We start from the raw sequence: 19478 nt of genomic DNA, 5'->3' as shown, positions 1-19478 counted from the left end.
CACTCAGCTGAAATGACCACTGCTAAGTGTCCTTTGGTTTCTGTGCAGAATTGTTTGTGAAAACAAACGTGAGATCTTTTTCTGGTGATACATGATTCAACTCTCCTCTACAAAGTGACAGTTCATTTGGGTTCCAGAAAGGATTTGGCTGAATGTGTTAATGAGAGATATGTGAAATGTGTCCAGTATGACTTCTCTCCTTAAAAAAAATTAAAAAATAAATAAATCAGGTGCTTCCTTTTGCTCAATTCATGAGAAATGTATTCACATCACTAACTGCTGTATATGCATCACAATAAAAAAAATAAAAAACTTTCTGGCCTATGTTAAACTCGTTGACTTCCAGAGAGCATCTTCCATGTTTTGTGAATCCTCATGAATCTTGAAAGGGATAAAATTGCTTCCACTGAACAAATAGCATCATTCAAGTGTTCTTTATTCGTTGGATAGCTCGTGTAGCCCCTGTGTGTTTAAAAGGAAGTCCTGTGGAGACCTCTCTGACTGGCTCTGGATATGAAGCTGCTGAGGTCGAGTGAATGTGATTCAGCTGGCTGCACACATCAGGACTGCAGGCGCTCTGGGACAACAAAGGACTCAGATGAGGATGAAGGTCCAGAGTTCAGTGGCCTGAATCCGAGCCCGTCCATTCTCTAATACCCTAATTCGCATAACAAATGATTTACAGTGTTATGTGAAAGTTTGAGTGCAGGACTGGGATAGATTAACATTTTGTGTAATTCTCTTTGTGTGTGGGTTGGAGAAAATAGAAAAAGTGAACATGCTAAAATCTCTATTGCCAGGCTTAGGGCACACTCACAATAGGCATACAATCAAGCCTAATCAAGCATGGTACAAGAAAACTTTGTCAAGTGTGAGAAAGCACTTAGTCTCCTCAAGATCTGTAATTGTTAAAGATCACACTGGCTATAACCACATGTTCTCACTCACTCTATATTAGTTTAAGTTTCATCTTGAAGGATGATCAATGTGACAGAGAGCTCCTCCTCCCCAAAGTAACTCTATTAGCCTTTTCTTTAAGTCTGCACAATTATAGTTTCTTGTTTTTGAACTTGGAGCTTAAAAGAGGGTGACTTAATTAAAAGTGAAGCTTGTGGTGAAAGTGGTCAGTGGTTGTTTTGAAGGTAAATGATTCGTAAACTGTGAGCAGCCTCAAAGCGTTTCAGCTCCTTGATGATTTCCTGCTCTCACGACGAAATGATCGCATCGACAAAAAAAAGAAGAGTTTTTTTAAGCCTTTAAAGGAGGAACATTTAAATCAATACTCAAGATTATTACTCGTCAATAATAAGAATATGAAGAATTATCTTGACTTTATTTGTTTCACTTGGGAGCAGCAAATGTTAGGGCAGGCAATTGTTGTTTTGTTGTGGTTGAGTGGCTGCGGATCAGTGGTCCCTCGTCATTCAACTGAAAGGTCGGGGTTTTAATTCCCAGCTCCTGCATCCAAATGCCAATGTGTCCATGGGCAAAACACTTAACCCCAAGTTGCACCTGCTGCTTCGTCAGCGGCTTATGCACGTGTATAAATAGGATCAGTTAACACTGATGGCTACTTCACATATCTTCCTCTGCTGCTTGAATTGGAACAACTGATATAAAATGAGAAAACTTGGGTGGAAAAATGTATAATGGGCTTTGGTGGCAAATAGAAACTAACAGGGAAAATAGACTGCAGAGCTCTAATGACCACAAGTATTCAAAGCTTAAAAAGTCGACAAAGTAGAGTGATGAGAGAAAATAATGAATTGTTTTGTCTGGTCTACATCTATGCAGGAAACTAAAATTTGGAGGACATTACTCTAATAAGATGGTCGAGACATGGTGACAGATAAAGTCATTAATCTGTGATCTGTTATTCAAAAGTTAAATCTTTAACAGCTCTGGTTTTCCTTCATTCAGTGTCTTTGTGTCTCATAAAAAAACTATTATTAACACTCAAACGCTCTCGTCTGTCTCTGAGCGATGTCCGGGCTGTTTTCTGGTTCTATCACATGATAGTGACAGCAGAGAAGAGAGAGAGAAAATTGCATGTCATTTACCCAGCGCCTTTAATATGCCACTTTTCCACTCTGTAGCCTGCAGCTTACAACTCAGTCATAAGCTGATGCTGGACCATGCGTGTAAACTGAACCCTTCAGGGTCACATGATCTCCACCTGAGGCATGATGGGAGCAGTTTACACTCTCTCTGCTCTCCTCACTCTTCTGTGCTCTCTACAGAACTGCTGTATGTTTTTTTTTTTTTTCTCTCGGTCACACAAACATGGATGATTGAACTTGAGCAAGAACTCGATCACATCTCTGCTGCCTGGATGTCATGGCTGTGCACAGAGGAACCTCCTACTGGACATCAGCTTAGAATACAGTGGGGTCTTTTCCCCACTTCTGTCCTGCTCTACTTCTGTTTCTTGCTCCAGCTCTCCTATAACCGGCTACTCCCCTCCATCTCTTTCTCTTTTAGCAGATGGATCCTACCTTGTTGTCTTGCCTAAGGAACCAGATGCCTCCTTCCTTTCCTTTTTGTCCTTACTTAATCTGAGCAAATCACCTCTCCATTAGAGTGTGAGATTGCGGGATCCTGCTGGACTACCTATCAGTTATCCAACAAACTCCAATTTATTCATAAAATGTTTTAATGGTTATCTGAATCATGTCACACTTAATAATCAGCTGCTAAAAACAGCATTAGATCTGATGGAGTTCTCCATAATCTCACAGTGCCATATTTCAAAAGGAAACGCGTTAATATGAAGGTTTCATCCAAGGGGTGAACATTGACATATCCACGTATGAAATATTGACCGATAAAGCAGTATTGATTATGGAGGTGTGCACTGAATGCGATCCCGCTGACACCAGGCAGTTCTTCCTCTCTTGTTGCTCTGCGGGAGTCATAACTCTGAATGAACGACTCCACTGATGGACGGCGGTAATTTATCTGACAATAATCTTACTTCGTCTTTTAAGATGCTGAAGCATACTTTCTATTCTTCAGGTCTAAATTCACACCACTGTCTCGCTAATATTTCATGACCTGGGGTTTTGTTTACCCACTGGATGTACAGTGCTGATCATCTATCTTTGTATGGATGTGAGCCGACGCTCTGACCTCGAGGCTTATCGATTCCTAGTTTATTAAACCCTGACTTGCTGAATTTAATTGCATCACTTTTCTACAGGAAGACACCTTTAATAAAGATAAACATCCTCCAGGAATAAATCAAACACCCGTTAGGCAAACAGAAAAGGACTGAGGATGTTTGTTTTTTTGTTGTTTTTCTGCAGTACAGTATGTCACAAACAAATGAAGCGCGACTAAGAATAGATCACACTGTGAGGACAAAGCACTCCTGGGATTATAAAGTGTGCTGTGTTAAACTGCATCAGAAGCACAAAGTTGATGAACATCACCAAGAGAAAACAACGACCTTCAGGTATCCTGACCTGAAGGAGTCATGTGTTTTCTTTTTCATGCTGTGTGTACCTCCCAGAGCTGACAGAACAAGCGCACTTACACAGCTCTGCAAACATACAGTATCTGTAACGTTAGAGGGAACAAGAGCTTTACCTTGCTTTGTTGTGTGTGTGCTCACTGTATGAGAGGTCTGCTCAGAGCGCGCACACTGCACTAACAGTCATCTGCTCTCTCTCTTTTTTTTTTTTTAATTACCTGCACTCTGGAGTCGGGGTCTTGTTTGATCCATTTGATGACCATCTCGTAGACCAGCTCCTCAGCCTTGGTGTTGAGACTGTCGTTGGACAGGTAGGACACCAGATCCTCCTTGGACACACTCAGAATCTCTTCTTGTCTCGCCACCTGAACAGAAACAACATAGTCAATCCCCTTTCATGGCACCAAAATGGTTTGCAAACATGTCTAAAATAACATAAGCCAGCATTGCTTTTGGAAACATTGCAAACGATGCAGAGATTACCATGGGATTTCATTTTAAATCCCTTTGTCCGGGGCAAACCTATTTGATTTTCAGTCATATAAATAAATAAATGAAAACAGACTTTTGCTAACCCAGAAATTCTCCATCGCAAACAAGAGTTCTTTATCAAGTTGTTGTTCAAGATCCAATTCAAGTTGGTTACTGAAAATAAAGTTACAAGGTTCTCTGCAAAGATCAAAGGTGACCCGATGAACATTTTGTGGACACTATAATAGAGTCACATCATTTGATTAGGTATGAGAGTAGAGCAAAGAGTGGGTTTGTTTATCTGAGCATTAGATTCAGTCTCTTTCTGTACATTAAAATAATCTTCCTACCAGCATTCAGAAAGGTCACCGATTCATTATTTGGTGATTCATATAAATGTTGTGGGAGAGTTTTGTGGAATTTTCACATCAATGAGGGTATCGTTTCTGTTACACACAGCCAAAGGTTCACTCCCGAACATTGAGAAAACAGTCGTCTTAAAAAGGGTGCTATGTAATGAATTGGAGCTTGTGCTACAAATCTCACAGTAAAGCTGACACAGAGCTTGAATAATTTGTGCTCTGAAGAAATGCTTGTTGGCATACATCTACCTTAGGTAGAGCCGAGATAGCAGTTTTCTTTACTTACAGTCTTTATGCTAAGCTAAGCTAACTGTCTCCATGTTAAAGCTTCATATTTTATGGATAGATTCATGAGACATATTAATCATTTCATCTACAGTATCTCTCAGGAAGAAAAACACACATTTAAAACTTTAGAGGTCAGAAAAATAATTTTGTTTTTTATTTTATATTACTTTCTGTTATAGAATTTCTTTTTAAGCAACAAAGCTGAGACCTCCAAAAAAAAGCACAGTACATTATGCTGGTATAGTGAGCCTCTGACTCATATGGGGTAAGAAACCTTGAAATCGAAACATGAATCAAGCTTTACAAGACATTTTATAAAAAATCCACTTTGACAGTGTTTTGAATGCTTATGTGGGTAACCTGAGTGTCTCTCAGCCCACAAAATGTAAAATGAACCCATCCTGTCCTTTGTTTTCAGTCTGCATAAGTCTTACAACACACAGAAAACACATTTTCTCAACTTGTGACATCACACGTTGGATTGTGGTAAGAAAACCTCCTCCCCTCCTCCCCTGGTATCTCCAACATGGACATAACCCCAAGTCTAGAGCAAAACTTTTGTGCAAGTTTTATTGGTGTGATGTCTATTAGGAAAACTCAGGGGAGGCATTTAAAGAGACAGACACCAAAACAGGGTGTTCTGAGAGAGTTGGTTTCTACAGGGCCACAAACCTCTGGTTCTTTATTCATGTTCTATTTTGACCACTGCACGGATGTTTCATTTAGACCAGAGGGGACAGTTTGAAAAGTTGAATATAACATGTCCTTGTTAAAAAAAATCAAAGGCTTTTTATTGGCTCTGTGTATGTTTTATTAAAAAAATCTTTATTCTATAGGGAGGAGGTGTCTAGTAGGTAGGTGTGGAGTCTTAAGACTTGTCTGGTGAAAATGTCTGTTCCCTCTGGGTAATTACTTTATTTCAGTTATTCAGTAAGATCAAGAAAGCTTTAAACCACCAGTTGTCTTTTCCTTAACTACTTTCTACCCACCTCGGGGAAGTTCTGCAGTGCGAAGGCTTTGGCCATGTTGTGGAGCTCGGTGCAACTCATGGCTTCAGCCATAGCCAGCACTCCCAGACAGTTAGCAGCAGTCAGCTGTTTCTCTGCAGTCAACAGACCAGGTCAGAGACACACAGAGGACAGAAAGACAGAGACACATTCAGCATTAAGACAATCCAAAGGGCACAGATTAATAAAACCTAAACAGAAAATAATATCTGCTGTAGGCAGAACTGACTCACAATCTAACAGGGTGTCTGTCTGCTTGAGATAATGGACAACAAGTATATTAACTCAAAACAGCTCAGAGTACAAACAACAGGGGGAATCGATTGTTCACAGCCAGGTGCTGGATGTCAGGGAGAGGATTTGGGATTAGCTGGGCCTCTTTAAAGAAGTCCTGTCAAATCTCAGGTCTCTGTATTTTACACTCCCATACACATGTTCAGACCAGGAAACTGTCCTGATTGCCAGACCAGCAGGGAGAAGACACACGCTACAGTCTGAGTGTAACTTTAAAAATGCCATATCTTGAAATCTAGTTTTTAACATGCACAGTATATTAGGAAAATGTTTAGGACGCACCGTTTAAACACACACTTGCAAGCAAACAGATCAGAAGGGTCAGTGGGCTCTTACAGACGACTGATTAAACAGAAACCATCAAACAGAAGCAGCACCGGGTCTTTTATTAGGGAAGATGGAGTCTAAGAGTCCTTCCTTTAACAAATGTCAGCAAATAAAGGTCGCCTTTACATCCGTTTCAAATCCCATCCAAACCTAGACAAAGCAAAGAGATAATAAAAGTCACCTCATGCTGCATCAAAGTGTGGACATGGAGGCTGTCTGAACATGTCCCTCCATTATGCCATTGGAGCAGAAGAAGAGTTATTTCACTGTGTATGCTCACACACTGTGAACATTGTGTTGCACACTCTGTTCATCAGTTTATTTCATGCCAGGCAGCTATGTTTCTAGTTTAATTTGTGGTCTGAACAGACAGCTTTACAATCGGAAAATGTTTAAAAACATCACAGGTGAGCTCAAGTGTTCCTTCACCTTCTGATAATAAAATAGACAAGATTTTCAGAATTGCATGAAGACAATAAATGTTTAAACCAGCTTGAAACTGAAGCCTGAATAAAAGGGGTTTAAGTGGGTCTTGGAGATTTTTGCCGTTCCTTCTTGGTGCATTTGTACAAACTTATAATATCTGACACTGTATCTATTTCCCTTTTCTCAGGAACATGGTATTCATCTGTTTTTTTCTTTATCAAGTCAGGAAAAATGTCATGAATCTTTTGGAGGAAGAAAAGATTTTTTTTTAGATTTTTTTTGACCAAATGGAGAAAATCAATAACAGCTGCTGCTGGTTTTCTTTTCTTCACATTTTATCCAATCCTTTCCTGCTGCTGACCTTTTCACTAACATTCACGTTTCTTGTTTTACAGAAACCACCAAACTGTTTATTAAATGGAAAACAAACCTGACATTTTCAGCCTTTTTGGTTGGTTACCCACTAAAGTCTAGAACATGCTATGTGACCACTTGAGACTTCAGAGAGTCCCGTCTCCCCATCCACCTTCACTCCACTTTCTCCACCTTGTCTAGGTGTCAATTTGTTCTCATGATTCTCAATTCCAACAGGCCAAACAGGCCAAACACATTGACATTTAAATGACAGTTGTTCCCTGACCTTTAAAAAAAAAAATCTGCCCTCATGTTTTGGCCCCGCTCACTGTCACAGGATCAGAAGCACTGTGGCCGACTGAGAGTGTCACCAGGCTGAATGCTCACACAGCTGCTCGTTTTGGAACCACGATAAAAAGGAAACGTGATGTGCCAGAGATGTGGGGGGGGGGAGAGTTCAGTTCAAGATGTTCTGTGAGGCTGTGCATAGGGATGTACACGGCAACATCTGAGTTCCCACAAGGCTGGAGACGCTGCATGTGCAGTAGCCAGAAAGGTTGTCTTTGAACAGCAGATTTCATAGACATCCACAATAAATGATATTTAAAAGAACATTTCCACTCTCGCACACCTTCCTGTGCTCTGAGCTGCTCATACCTAGGAAGGAGACGCAGACTTTACAGAAGGTGTTGAACTGGAACTTGTTTGCAGCTTCGAGCAGCGTCTTCGCGTTGGCCGAGTCGATGACCAGCGATCCCGTGTAAACGAACTCGATCAGTAGCTCCAGGACGTCGGCGCTGATGTTGCTCATGTTCAGCTCCAGCACCTCCCTGCTCCTCGTCTCCCCTGAAGACCTGATGAAACCCAATCACGGCAGAGAGAGACGTGTTAGTGATGATTCAAAAAAGAGAACAAGGAGAAAAGAAAAGCAGGAGGGAGAAGAGGGACACAGAGAAAACATCAACACCCAAGACACAACTTGCCAAGTACCACAGTGTGGAGAAAAGAAGTGAATCATTACACAAAAAGGACTAAAAGTGAAAAAGGGACCCAAAAAACAACTCTGGATGGTTTTTACTTCTTATTGACACGGGCACTTTTGTAACTATGTTCCTGCGTCTGAAAAAAAAAGAAAAAAAAAGTTTTTTTTCTGAACAAAGAAAAGGCAAACAAGCATTATTGCTTGGTTTCATGCTTTTCACACGTGTGTTTTCATGTATGCATAGTTTGAGAGGTGGACATGCATACATGGCAGGGTACATACAAAAAACACAGAAAGAAAGAGCACAGCTCAAACACGGACATATGACAGAATGTAAAAGATGCGGGTCAAAGCACGTTGTACTGGGGAGGTCACGCTGTCTGTTAGTCTAAACTGCTGCTGTGTGTTTGCATGTTGGATGTCAGAGCAGAGTATCCACTCAGACTGGTGAGGTGCCAGGAAGCGCTTGTATGAGCAAATTAAACCGAATACGATCCCTTCCAGAGCCTGAGATGTGCATGGGGAGTGTGTGTGTGTGTGTGTGTGTGTGTGTGTGTGTGTGTGTATGTGGTGGGGGGGGTCTGTTTTCAGAACAGGGTCACGTTGTGACTTCAGAAGATCAAATGGTAGAGATGAGTTCTCATGCAGGATCTCTGGGGAGGTTTGAGAGAGTTAAATAACAGCTCACCATCCTGGTTCAATGTCCCATGTGAAACAATAATCCACTCAAGGGCAAAATAAATGGAATCAAAGCTCTGCCGAACGCTTGTCCCCATTACTGTGTCTCTCTTCCTGTGGCTGTTGACTCAATATGAAAAGTAACCTCCATTAAGACGGATGGAGGCTGTTTGCTTCTGTCACTTAAGTGAGTGTGTCAGAGTGTGTGTGCACGGGCGTGTTTGTCAGTCGGATATGAAGTCACGACAAACAGTCAGCATTTAGGGAGACACAGACAGCTTAACAAACAAAGCTGAGACACATGGATGAAATGGGGAGGTTGACGAGGAGGAGAAGGGAGAAGGATGAGGAGGAAGCAAAAAGGAAAGGGAGGCAGGGTGAGACGGTCCTTCCACAGAGAGCCAGCAGCCATCCTTCTGAGGGAGGGGTTGGGTTGTTCCATGACTGTGATATAATATCCCCCCCCCACCAAAAAAAATATCATCATCACACCTAGACAGAACCTTTATACCACTGTAATACTCATCAGCAGCCTGTAGTGTATGAACTGAGACATTAGTCGTCATTTTAAAGCACACACTGAGGAGGTTAGAGGGGAGAAGGACATCTAAAAAAACGAAATAAGGAAAATGGTATTTGTCTTTGGATGGACTTTAGCTGGAAAAACCAAGAAAGTTACTTTTTTAATCTCCTGCAAAGCAAAAAGTCACAAAGTGTTATGGAGAGTAATAAGACAGAAAAATGAAAGGGGAGTGTTGCTTAGGGTGATGGAGGGAGAATCAAGTGGGGGGAAAGAGCTAAAATAAAAGAAGAGCATGCTCATCAACCTGCTATATTAGTGCAACCAGAAGCAAAGAGAGTTTGTTTTGTCCAAGCACTTCCTTTATGGAACGTTATTTTACGCTATCCTCTGGCTTCTTAAGTATCTAGAGTCTGATTGCAGACTTGAGTTAAAATAGTGAGAGAGGGAGTCAAGCGAGCATAGAAGGATAGAAGAGGAAAAAGAAGAAGGCAGGGGGGGGGGGGGGGGATGGGCACACTGTCGCAAAAGAAAGCTGTTGCTCTTATTCATGAAGTCTTAAAATCAGCAGAGACTGTCAGAATGGTAGGTGATGGCACACACACAGAAACATACTTCCTCATACATCCTTTAACCATGTTGAACAGATTTCGCTTTTTCTTGAAAGACCATCTGAAACTACAGAGATATGTTCATATTGAATGCAAAGCCTGCACAGTCTGGACTAAAAGTTGCTTCCCATCATGTTTTGAGGCCAGGATGTTCCATCCACAGCTTTAGGTCTTGTAGGCTATCTGTTGGGAATGAGTCTAGTTTATATCAGACACTCTAAATGACCAAAAGGACAGGGATACAGGTGGGGAGTTTTAAAGCCCGACCCTCTGTCCAAGAGAGAATGCAGGACAATCAGTGTAAAAAAGAATCAATGTGGACATTGTTGTTACTGAAGACTTTCTATAAAAAGACCCGACTGAGGATTGATGCTCGATAAGAAGATAAAAAAAAAAATCATCTGCCAATTAGAAGTTTCAGTTTACAATCAACACTATATCTTGCTGAGGATATGCAGTCTCAAGAAGTGGGTCAGTTTAACACAAAAGTTGCATCCATCCATTGTCTGTCGCTTATTTGGGGCCGGGTTGCAGGGGCAGACGTCTCAGAAGACACATCCAGACTTCCCTCACCCGAGACACCTCCTCCAGCTCTTCCAGTGGGACCCCGAGGTGTTCTCAAGCCAGTCGAGAGACAGTCTCTCCAGTGTGTCCTGGGTCCACCCCGAGGCCTCCTCCCGGAGGGACATGCCTGGAACAACTCAGCTGACTCCTCTCAATGTGGAGGAGTAACGGCTCTACTCTGAGCTCCTCCCTGGTGACCGAGCTCCTCACCCTATCTCTAAGGGTGCGCCCAGCCACCCTACGGAGGAAGCCCATTTCAGCCGCTTGTATCCGGGATCTTGTTCTTTCGGCCATGACCCAGAGCTCATGACCATAGGTGAGGATAGGAACGAAGATCGACCGGTAAATCAAGAGCTTTGCGTTTTGGCTTAGCTGCTTATTACCAATTGTCAGTGTTATCTTGCTGTGCAGAAAGGATTTTGACAGCACAGGTTTTGAGAATTATTCTATTAAATCAAAGTCAATGGAAAGTTACCTACAGTGCCCACTGTGGAACATAAAAGCATCCACAGCACCTCCCTATTGAAATGTAAAGTCCTGATTACTTCAGGTCATCAGCAAATTCGACACATACTTTTGACAAACGTTAAACCCTGGAGATTATATTCAATGAATTGGTCAATCCAGTTAAAAAAAAATCACTCCTATATAAAGATTTATTTTAAAGGTTCACAAATAACTTATTGTAATCAACTTAATTTATTTTTTGAGAATACACTTTATAGGTGCAATTCCCAAAGGTGTAGGCATGTCACACCATTCATGAGCAGATTAGCTTTTCTATATATGTTTTGGTCTGACAATATACCTTCCGATGTCATTCTTCGGGGATCCATATTAAAACCCATATACTGTGCATGGGAAGTAGCAAAAATCCAAGACCTCAAGATCAAAAACTATCTGCATAATAGATATCACAAGAGGTAAGACCAAGTCATTTTGGTCGAGCGAGTCAGAGCAATGACCAATGTTTAGATGCGGAGTGAAGTCGAGCAACGTTATAGCTCGATTAAGCCTTTTCATTGGTTCTGTCCTTGTACCAGTTTACAAGCCGGGGAGAATTCATTTATGGACAGACGCATGTCCAACTCTGTAACGGTAAGTCTCAATATGTCTCATTTGACTAATTATTATTGATTTTATTCTTCCAGGCTGACCTTGCAAACAAAGTAGCTTTAATAGTAATAAACTAATGAACAAAAATTGCTGTAAAAAAACTGTTAGATTACAGAGGAAAATCTGACATTAGGGTAGCAGCAGCAGCATGAGGATGAGCTTTATGAAATTCAGTCTCTCCTCTGGGGAGCTTTCTTTAAATGATCATTTCTGTGTATAAATGATCTGACTTTGTGGTGAAGAAGAGGCTCAGAAGAGACCATCTGATGGACAAGTTGACCAGCATGGGGGCTTCAGTTCCCTCTAAAGTCACTTCAGTCTCTCAGGCAGATGCTTTGCTGTTGTCAAGGTCAAAGGAGGACTCAGTGTCTCAGAGTGGAGCGGTCATGGGGATGTCTGGTTTGAGGCTCTGTGGCTCCTCTTCCTCTGTTCTCTCTCTGCTACTCCTAACTTTGTTCACATTCAGGTGGAACAGGAGTATCAGTGTGAGTTCAGCAGGTGACGAGCAGCTCTCTGCTCTCTGATGAGCTCCACAGTGGAGGCAGCATGTCTGCGGGGCAAGGTGGCAAACTTCCCAGAAGCATCACAGGTAAGGCTAGTGACTGTGTGCATCTTTCGGTTTGTCACAACGTCTTCTCATACTTTAAAACTCCTCATGCAAATGAAAACAAACAAACAAACAAAACACTCTCTCACCCGCAGATATACAGTATATAACCAAGATGGCAAAGCAGCTTTAGCTCCAGGGGACTCTCAATCAGGCTGACAACACCTGCAAGGATCTGAAGTGAGGATGACGACACGAGAGAATGATGGCATCCCCTCTTCAGAAAATAAGCGGATAAACAAAGAGACGTACTTGTGTCTTAAGACTTTAGAAACTTTAGTAACGTGTGCACACACAGAGAGAGACACACACACTTGCATGCAAACCACCCCCCGGTAAACATAAGGGCTATTTAGACAAAAAAAAAAAGTAGAATGAAAAACAGAATACTGCGGGAATACTTAATTAGCATCAACAGAAAACATTAGGGAAGGACGGGATTAATGTGTGAAAGCTAATTTTCAGGAAACTGTCTTGAGTGCTGTTTTTTGTGGTTACTTCAGGACTCTGAGACACTTGTTTTTTTTTAATCACACTGACAGGGTAGATTAGCATATTAAAAAAGGGCTGTTTTGTTGTTAAAAAAGAAAAGTAACAATACCTACAGAAGACAGTCTGACGTTTATGTATCATCGCCCATAGTTTAAAATGTATGATTCGTTTGTATTGGCCCTTTGTCCAGTTTTAAAACATCCCCAGTCATGGAACATTTTCTCTGCTCATTAAAATGGAAATGTGGTTAAATTGCTCTACGCGGGGAGGAAAGGTAATGACGAGGTTTGACCTTTATTCTCATCTTTCAGATACATTCATTTTAGAGGGAAGAGGAAGGAATGGCTGCTGGCCCTGTGAGAGGAACCAAAGTCTTCACACACCTGCAATAGAGAGAGAAGAGGGGGAGGGGGAAAGAAGCGACACAAATGCACCCTATGAAAAGAACAGATTGGATCAAGAGCTGGTGTGAGAGAGAGGGGGGGAAGAGAAGGCAAACCTTTTCACCAGGTCCTTGAAATACAAGCTGCAGGAAGCTAGAACATTTTGGTGGACTTCAAACTCTTTGCCTTCAACTATTATTTTCAGGTCTGTAAACTCTTTCGCTCTGCGCTGCTGGTTCAACTCCTTCAACATCTCTGTGGAAGAAGAGAAACAAACAGACAACGCAGAAAAAAGGTTGAGAATTATTGTCCTGTACAAACATGAGAAACAGTAGCATGACAGCAAGAAATAGAAGAAAATGTTGAAAAAAGGGCAGATTGAGGGACACAACGTGATCTGATAAAGAAAAAGTGATATGTTCATATTTAATCAAATGCTTGAAAACATGCAAACTGCAACGACAGGGAATAAGATCAAAAGCTTTCATTATTATGGCAATACATTTGAATAAGTGTATTTGACTTCTGTAAATGTTCAATGCTGAGATACGACTTCAATAAAGACAATCTGGAGGAGATATAAAAGTGTCTGAAAGAGATGTGAGCTGTGAACAGACTCTGTGGATGCATTATCTATAACAATAATAACACGTCTACTCGTCAAAGAGATGACCTTCAAATATCTCTCAATCACAAAACAATGACTTATCTCTGAACAACTCTCCTTTCTCTCTGTCGCTTATAGAAAATGACGACCCCCCCAACCGACCCACCCACCCACCCACCCAGCATTGTCCGTCTTTCTGAAGAGAGAGGAAAAAGAACACAATCTGCAAACACTGTGCTCTTGAAGACCTTGGTACAAAAATGAGTAGTATGGCATCATGAGGGGAAGCTGAGAGGAAATACAGTATCAGCAGGAGACGGGGGGGGAACTTGTTCTGCAGCCTCAGGAGGGAGAACCAACGCTGTAACTCTGTTGTTCTGTCAAGTACTCCACCAATGAGAACGCACAATGATGCAGATGATGATAGAGGGAGCCATGCTTCTTTACAGATTTTACAGATTTTATAGAGGCTGCAGGGAAACATAAACTTGGCACGGAGTAAAATCTGTGTTGAAGGCACATATTTGTTGCTGGAGAAAGATAAGACACGGATACACAAGGATTTAATATGAATAAAATCCTCTTATAGTCCGCAATAAGGGCTTTACTTATCAATCCATTTATTAAACATCAGAACCTGATCAGACTAGTGATTGTAGTGGCAACAGTGACGCAGGTAAGTAGATCCTCAAAGAGGTTTGAGTTCAAGTCAGACTTAAATCAGATGTTTGATTGGTCCCAGAAGGACACCCAGTCCTCGATTTTGCTGACAGTTGCTCTCATTTAGCGCCTCCCTTCTTCTTACTGTCACTGGGAGCTCAGCTCTGAATTCATTCAGCAGATGAAATTATACAGAATAAAGACTCATGACAAATAAAGTGCAATTCAAAGGCTCTCTTTGGTGAAAGTCTTTTCAATGAGAGCTGCATCCTTCAGAGTTTTTGTATCAAAGAATGAATGAGCAGAAAGATAATGACCTGGTTTTTAAACATGCTGAATACAGAAGAGGAGAAAAACATTATTATAGATCCATGTTTTTGACAACATGTGTTTTGCATTTGGACGAGACACACAGCAGCATGGGAGCATACTGTGAGATGTACGTGGCTTGTGTTTTTCTCATCAATCTTTCGCTCTCGCCACCTAACGTGTGGTGAACTGTGAATAGTGAACACACAGTAAGTCTGAGTGTGCATTAGTGAATCCTTGCACACTGACATGGCTCTCACCTCCAATCAGCCGCAGTGCGTACCACCCTTTTGACCCAAAAATAGAGAACGTGAGAGGAGGAGACAGAGAATTCAGTTTGTCAGCAAACAATGGCCGCCTCCCTCTGAGCCGTGCAGACACAGCCGAATGTCTGATGGAAAAGATATTTATGACCCCCCGGAACACCTCGACACCCTGGACCGTGAAAGTGCACATGGCATCCCCTTTTCCCAACTTCAGCATGGCCACAACTTCACAACTTCAGTTTTGACCACAGCCGAGCTCCATGGGACCACAGCGGCTTTGAAACACAAGACGTCTCAATACTCGCACAGAAGAATCTCTTGAGGCGAGTTCACACGCATGAAGAAGTAGTGCGGTTGATTTGCACACAGAAACTCTCCTATTTGGATTAAGTTTGACAGTTCTTCTGAATATTTTGGTTGCAAACAGTATTGGAATTTTCTAGCGTAGTTCACCTTCTTTAAGCTGCATATTATAGTGCTAAGAGTCTGAGCTGGTTCTTCCTGATTGGTCGACACAGCACACAGGGAATGAACACAGAGCTGACTCAGCAGCTCAGCCTAGTTACTATACCGCAAAAGACTTAGGCTCTGGGGGCCAATGGGGTCCTCCGTTTTCGTTCCAGGAACCTATCAGAGTGCTATAAGGTGTGGTCAGTCTTCTCACTGAGCTGTGATTTGCTGCTGCGGAAGTGTGAGGCCGCACACCATTAGTTGCTGAACTTGGCGTCATTTTAGGGTTTGTGTGCGTTTCACGTTAATTTGCAGCTCCTCCATTTTGTGTTCAAGACATTCATCCACGTTTTCTGTATTTTTTCTTTTCACTTGTCTGCAATGAATTAAAAAGTCAGAAGTCCAAAATGTCCATCATCAGAAAAAAAAAAAATATATATATATCAAACATGAGCAAAAAAAAAGTGTATCTGTCGGGGTGACGGGGTGTCATATTTTATGTACATCTTCAAGACTGTGAACTGAGGGGATTTGTTTATTTATAGATTTATGTTAAATAATGTGGAAATGAAGAATTAACTTTAAGACATCACAACAGAAGTTATTGTAATCTATTTGCAATCAATTTGATTATTTTCTTTAAAACTTTTTATTGCATATATTTTTTATCAGCAGAAAGGAGCCTGATAGCTTCGCTCTGACATTTTCTTCTCTGACACTTTCAACAGTCACTGCACACCAACACTGCTTCAAATTACGCAGAACAAACCATGCCAGCAGATCAATATCTCCCTAAACAACCCTGACCTGAAGATTTTCTAAATACTGAACAACGACGTTACTACGACACATCTTTACTGAAGCAGTGATCCGTTGTTGTTGTTTTTTTTTACAAAGGAAATTAAAACAAAATGATACTTGTTATTTATAAGCAAAGCAACAATCTTATAAAAGCTCTCCAGATAAGAGAACATACTGAATGCACTGCAGTCAATTAAAAGAGATTTTTTTTCAAATTTTCAAATTTAAATTTATAATCAAAATTGAAATTCTTTGTTTAATACAAATCTTGTACGTTTAGTAAGCCACTTTACATATTATTTCAAAGAAAAATATCAATTAATAACTTTCTACAGTTACTATTATTTATACAATTGTATAACAAATGTGTTTGTACTTTATTTAGTGACGCCGCCAAGATTTAAGTTCGAACCAAATGAGAATGCGTACTTGTCAAATCACATCAAAGATCAAATAATAATGAATTGATATCTTTGCTTTAATTAAAATACTGGATTTTCTGCCAAACTAATTATCTTGAGTTCATAGCTGAATGATCAGTTTTTAATCAGAGCTTAATTTTATTTCACACAATCCAAACCAGAAGAAAGTGATTTGAGCAGCAGATTGTTGGAAACCTCCTTTTTTTTTTTTTTTTTTTTAGTAAGAATTATATTCCTGTTTGCTGTTTATTGAAAAAAAGGCGCAATGCTCACTAAGCATCTCATAGATATGCTCTTAATTCATGAAAATGTCTCTATATCAGAAGATGGATACTATTTTTTTTTCTGTACTTTATAATTACAGTCATTATATTTTAAATTCTAATTTTTAAAATAGTCCTCATTGATATTTTACTGTTTCCTTGAGATTTTGTTATTTAGACCGCAGGTTAGTTTTTCTCCAAGGTTGTTTTTGTAATCTCAAAAAAACAAAAGGATTGAAACTACAGGGGAAATACCATCTAACACATTAGACTAAAATAAGGAACATGTTTTATGCTAAGCTATAACTACTGCAACTCAAATCTCTCTGAATCCAAAAGCAGTTTAGAGAATGTACAACACATTTCTGATTAAGATTGATTCAATAAATACTGTCGATTATAGATTGCATTTATTTTTATTTTATAAAATATATATATATATATATATATATATATATATATATATATAGTTTTGTTCTTCTGTGGTCGCTGGATCAAACTAAACATATATTTTAAAAGCATTAAAACAATTCTAATATGTGACAATGTATTTTTATAATTTTACAAACATTTGGAAATGTTTTAAACATTTTTACAACATTTTTAAATTAAAATTTATTATAAATAGAACATTATGGGCATATTTTGTTTGACCTTACATCTTATTTATTTTGACTTGTCCAATCGTTTTAACAGTAAGAATTGCAATGAATAATTATATTATTCATATGAGCAGATATGAATTAGATTTGAACAGTTTTTATCGAGTGCTCTGAAAAGCATTTATACATTTTTATTTTCAGATCAACTTTTCTGGGAGCTCAGATAGTCTAGTGGTTAAGTCGTGCGGCCCATGTACAGAGACTATGTTCTATTTCGTATAGGCTTCGCCCTCTAAGGCTATCGCTATTGGGTTTATCCCTCGCGCGCATGCGCAGCACTGAAAAAGTTGTAGTCCACGCCCACCCACGATGTGGGCCCCTCCCACGGTCAACCTGCCGGTATATAAGCGGAAGGGACCGTGTGTTCTGTTCCCTCTTTTCTTCAGGCGTTTAAATATGCACAAGCACCTGCAAAAAGAACAGAACTTAAGCATGTCCACCTCCATCCGTGTGTGTCCTCAATGTCAGACCGGGTACATCTTGCCGGCTGACTCTCACCGTCTCTGTGAGGCCTGCCTCGGGCCGGAGCATGCCAGCTTGGCATTAACCTCACGGGCGACGTGTAGCAGCTGTCTACGCCTTCCCCGTGATGACCTGCAGCGGAGAGTGGAAACCTTCGCTGTTGCGGCAGAGCCGGTGTGGCAGGTGGGGGAGTACGCAGGGGGTCGGGAGATGGACATGCTGGACCATGGAGAGGAGTTTGCGGATTCACCGTACTCCATCCGTGGATCGGTGTCAGGGTCTCCCATTCCTCCCCTCTCCCTGCCGGGAGAGCTGGAGGATGCACCTGACACCGTCACCGAGTCAGATTGCCCAGGCTCTCCTGGGAATCAGGCTGCGAGCGGCTCTCAGCCCCCACCATCGGTGGGGGCTGAGAGCCGCTCACAGCTCCCGCCGATGGCGGGGGGTCTGCTTCAGGAGCTGCCAGGTATCATTAGGACGGCTGCAGCTCGACGGGGCCTCACTGTGCCGATGGCACGTGAGGAGGAGCCAATCGATGAGATGGCGGGGGATTTTCCGCTTCTCCGGCCGGTCCGGCGGGACCCGGTGTGGCCGCGGTTCCCGGCTCTGATCCCCTATCAGGAGGGGGCAGCGGCGGATCCGAAGCTCCTGAGGGCTCCGGTCGCAACCTATACATCCATCACAAAAGTGGAGGGGTTTACAGACCGTGGGTTCCCTCCAGTGCCGCCTTTGGAGGCTAACCTGACGGCTTTTTTCGGGGTCCGTGCGGGGGGCTTGGGGAGACGTCCTGTCCCTCCATCAAGCCAGGATCAGTTAACAGCGCGCCTGACTGACAGGTCGCACCAATGTGCCTACCAGGCCTCTGCTGCAGCTAATAATTTGTCCTTATTAGCCCATTCTATGTCGAGACTGGCGGTCCAGTCTACAACAATGGCACCAGAGGAGGCGTTGGAGATCAGAAAGGCATCCAGTGCTGCCCTTTCTCTGTGTGCCACCATTGCGGTCGCGACGGCGAGGATTGCAACGTGGCAGACCCAGGTGCATCGGCACCTCTGGCTCCAGCGGTCACCCATCCCCGAAGCTGCCAGGAGGCAGCTTGTTGAGGCTCCGGTCAGCCGTGAGGGGCTGTTCGGGCCACAATTCGGGGCCTTGGCGGATAGTCTGCGGGTGGCAGCAGAGGAGGCGGAGGGGCTCCGCCGCCATGCTGGTTGGAGCAGGCCGGGGCCACGTCAGCGCGGTGGCATACAGCGCGGCTGGCAGCAGGCCAGACGGGCTGATAGATCAGGAGGACGTCCAGCTGCGGCGACAGCTTCCCGTCCAGAGGAGTTTCCTCGGCGACAGCCCCCACCAGCGCAGACACGCAGGGGTACAAAACGCCCTGCCACTTCCCCCGCCGACCAGCCTGCGAGGCAGCAGTGGCGGCGCTGACATGAGGTGGGGGGTGTTGAGTGTATGAGCGGTATTGATAATAAAGCAGTTAATACTGGTTCCATGGGCTCCTGTTCTGAGTTTGTTCAGTCATGTTGCCCTGTCACCTCCGCACCTCCCACAATGAGCGTACAGCCAGCTCGTTTTTTTGCAGAAAAACCAGCTGGGCTGTATGAGTCAACTGCAACGTCTGT

The 19478-nt window shown here is 42.2% G+C and overlaps 1 protein-coding gene across 2 annotated transcripts in view; it reads right to left on the bottom strand.

Moving 5' to 3' along the window:
• LOC306831128 (kelch-like protein 29) overlaps positions 1 to 19478 on the bottom strand; it is a 142158-nt gene that overhangs the window by 38293 nt on the left and 84387 nt on the right. For both annotated transcript variants that reach the window (XM_079355052.1, XM_079355051.1), the window contains exons 6-9: positions 13071 to 13209; positions 7659 to 7855; positions 5583 to 5695; positions 3691 to 3837 (exon numbers count right to left, since the gene is read on the bottom strand). In XM_079355052.1, coding sequence (XP_079211178.1) covers positions 3691 to 3837; positions 5583 to 5695; positions 7659 to 7855; positions 13071 to 13209 — 596 coding nt within the window. The remainder of the gene's footprint in view (positions 1 to 3690; positions 3838 to 5582; positions 5696 to 7658; positions 7856 to 13070; positions 13210 to 19478) is intronic.

The sequence above is a fragment of the Symphodus melops genome, assembly GCF_947650265.1.
Source record: "Symphodus melops genome assembly, chromosome: 1".
Classification (NCBI taxonomy): domain Eukaryota; kingdom Metazoa; phylum Chordata; class Actinopteri; order Labriformes; family Labridae; genus Symphodus; species Symphodus melops.
This window is presented reverse-complemented; position numbering and strand designations above follow the sequence as displayed.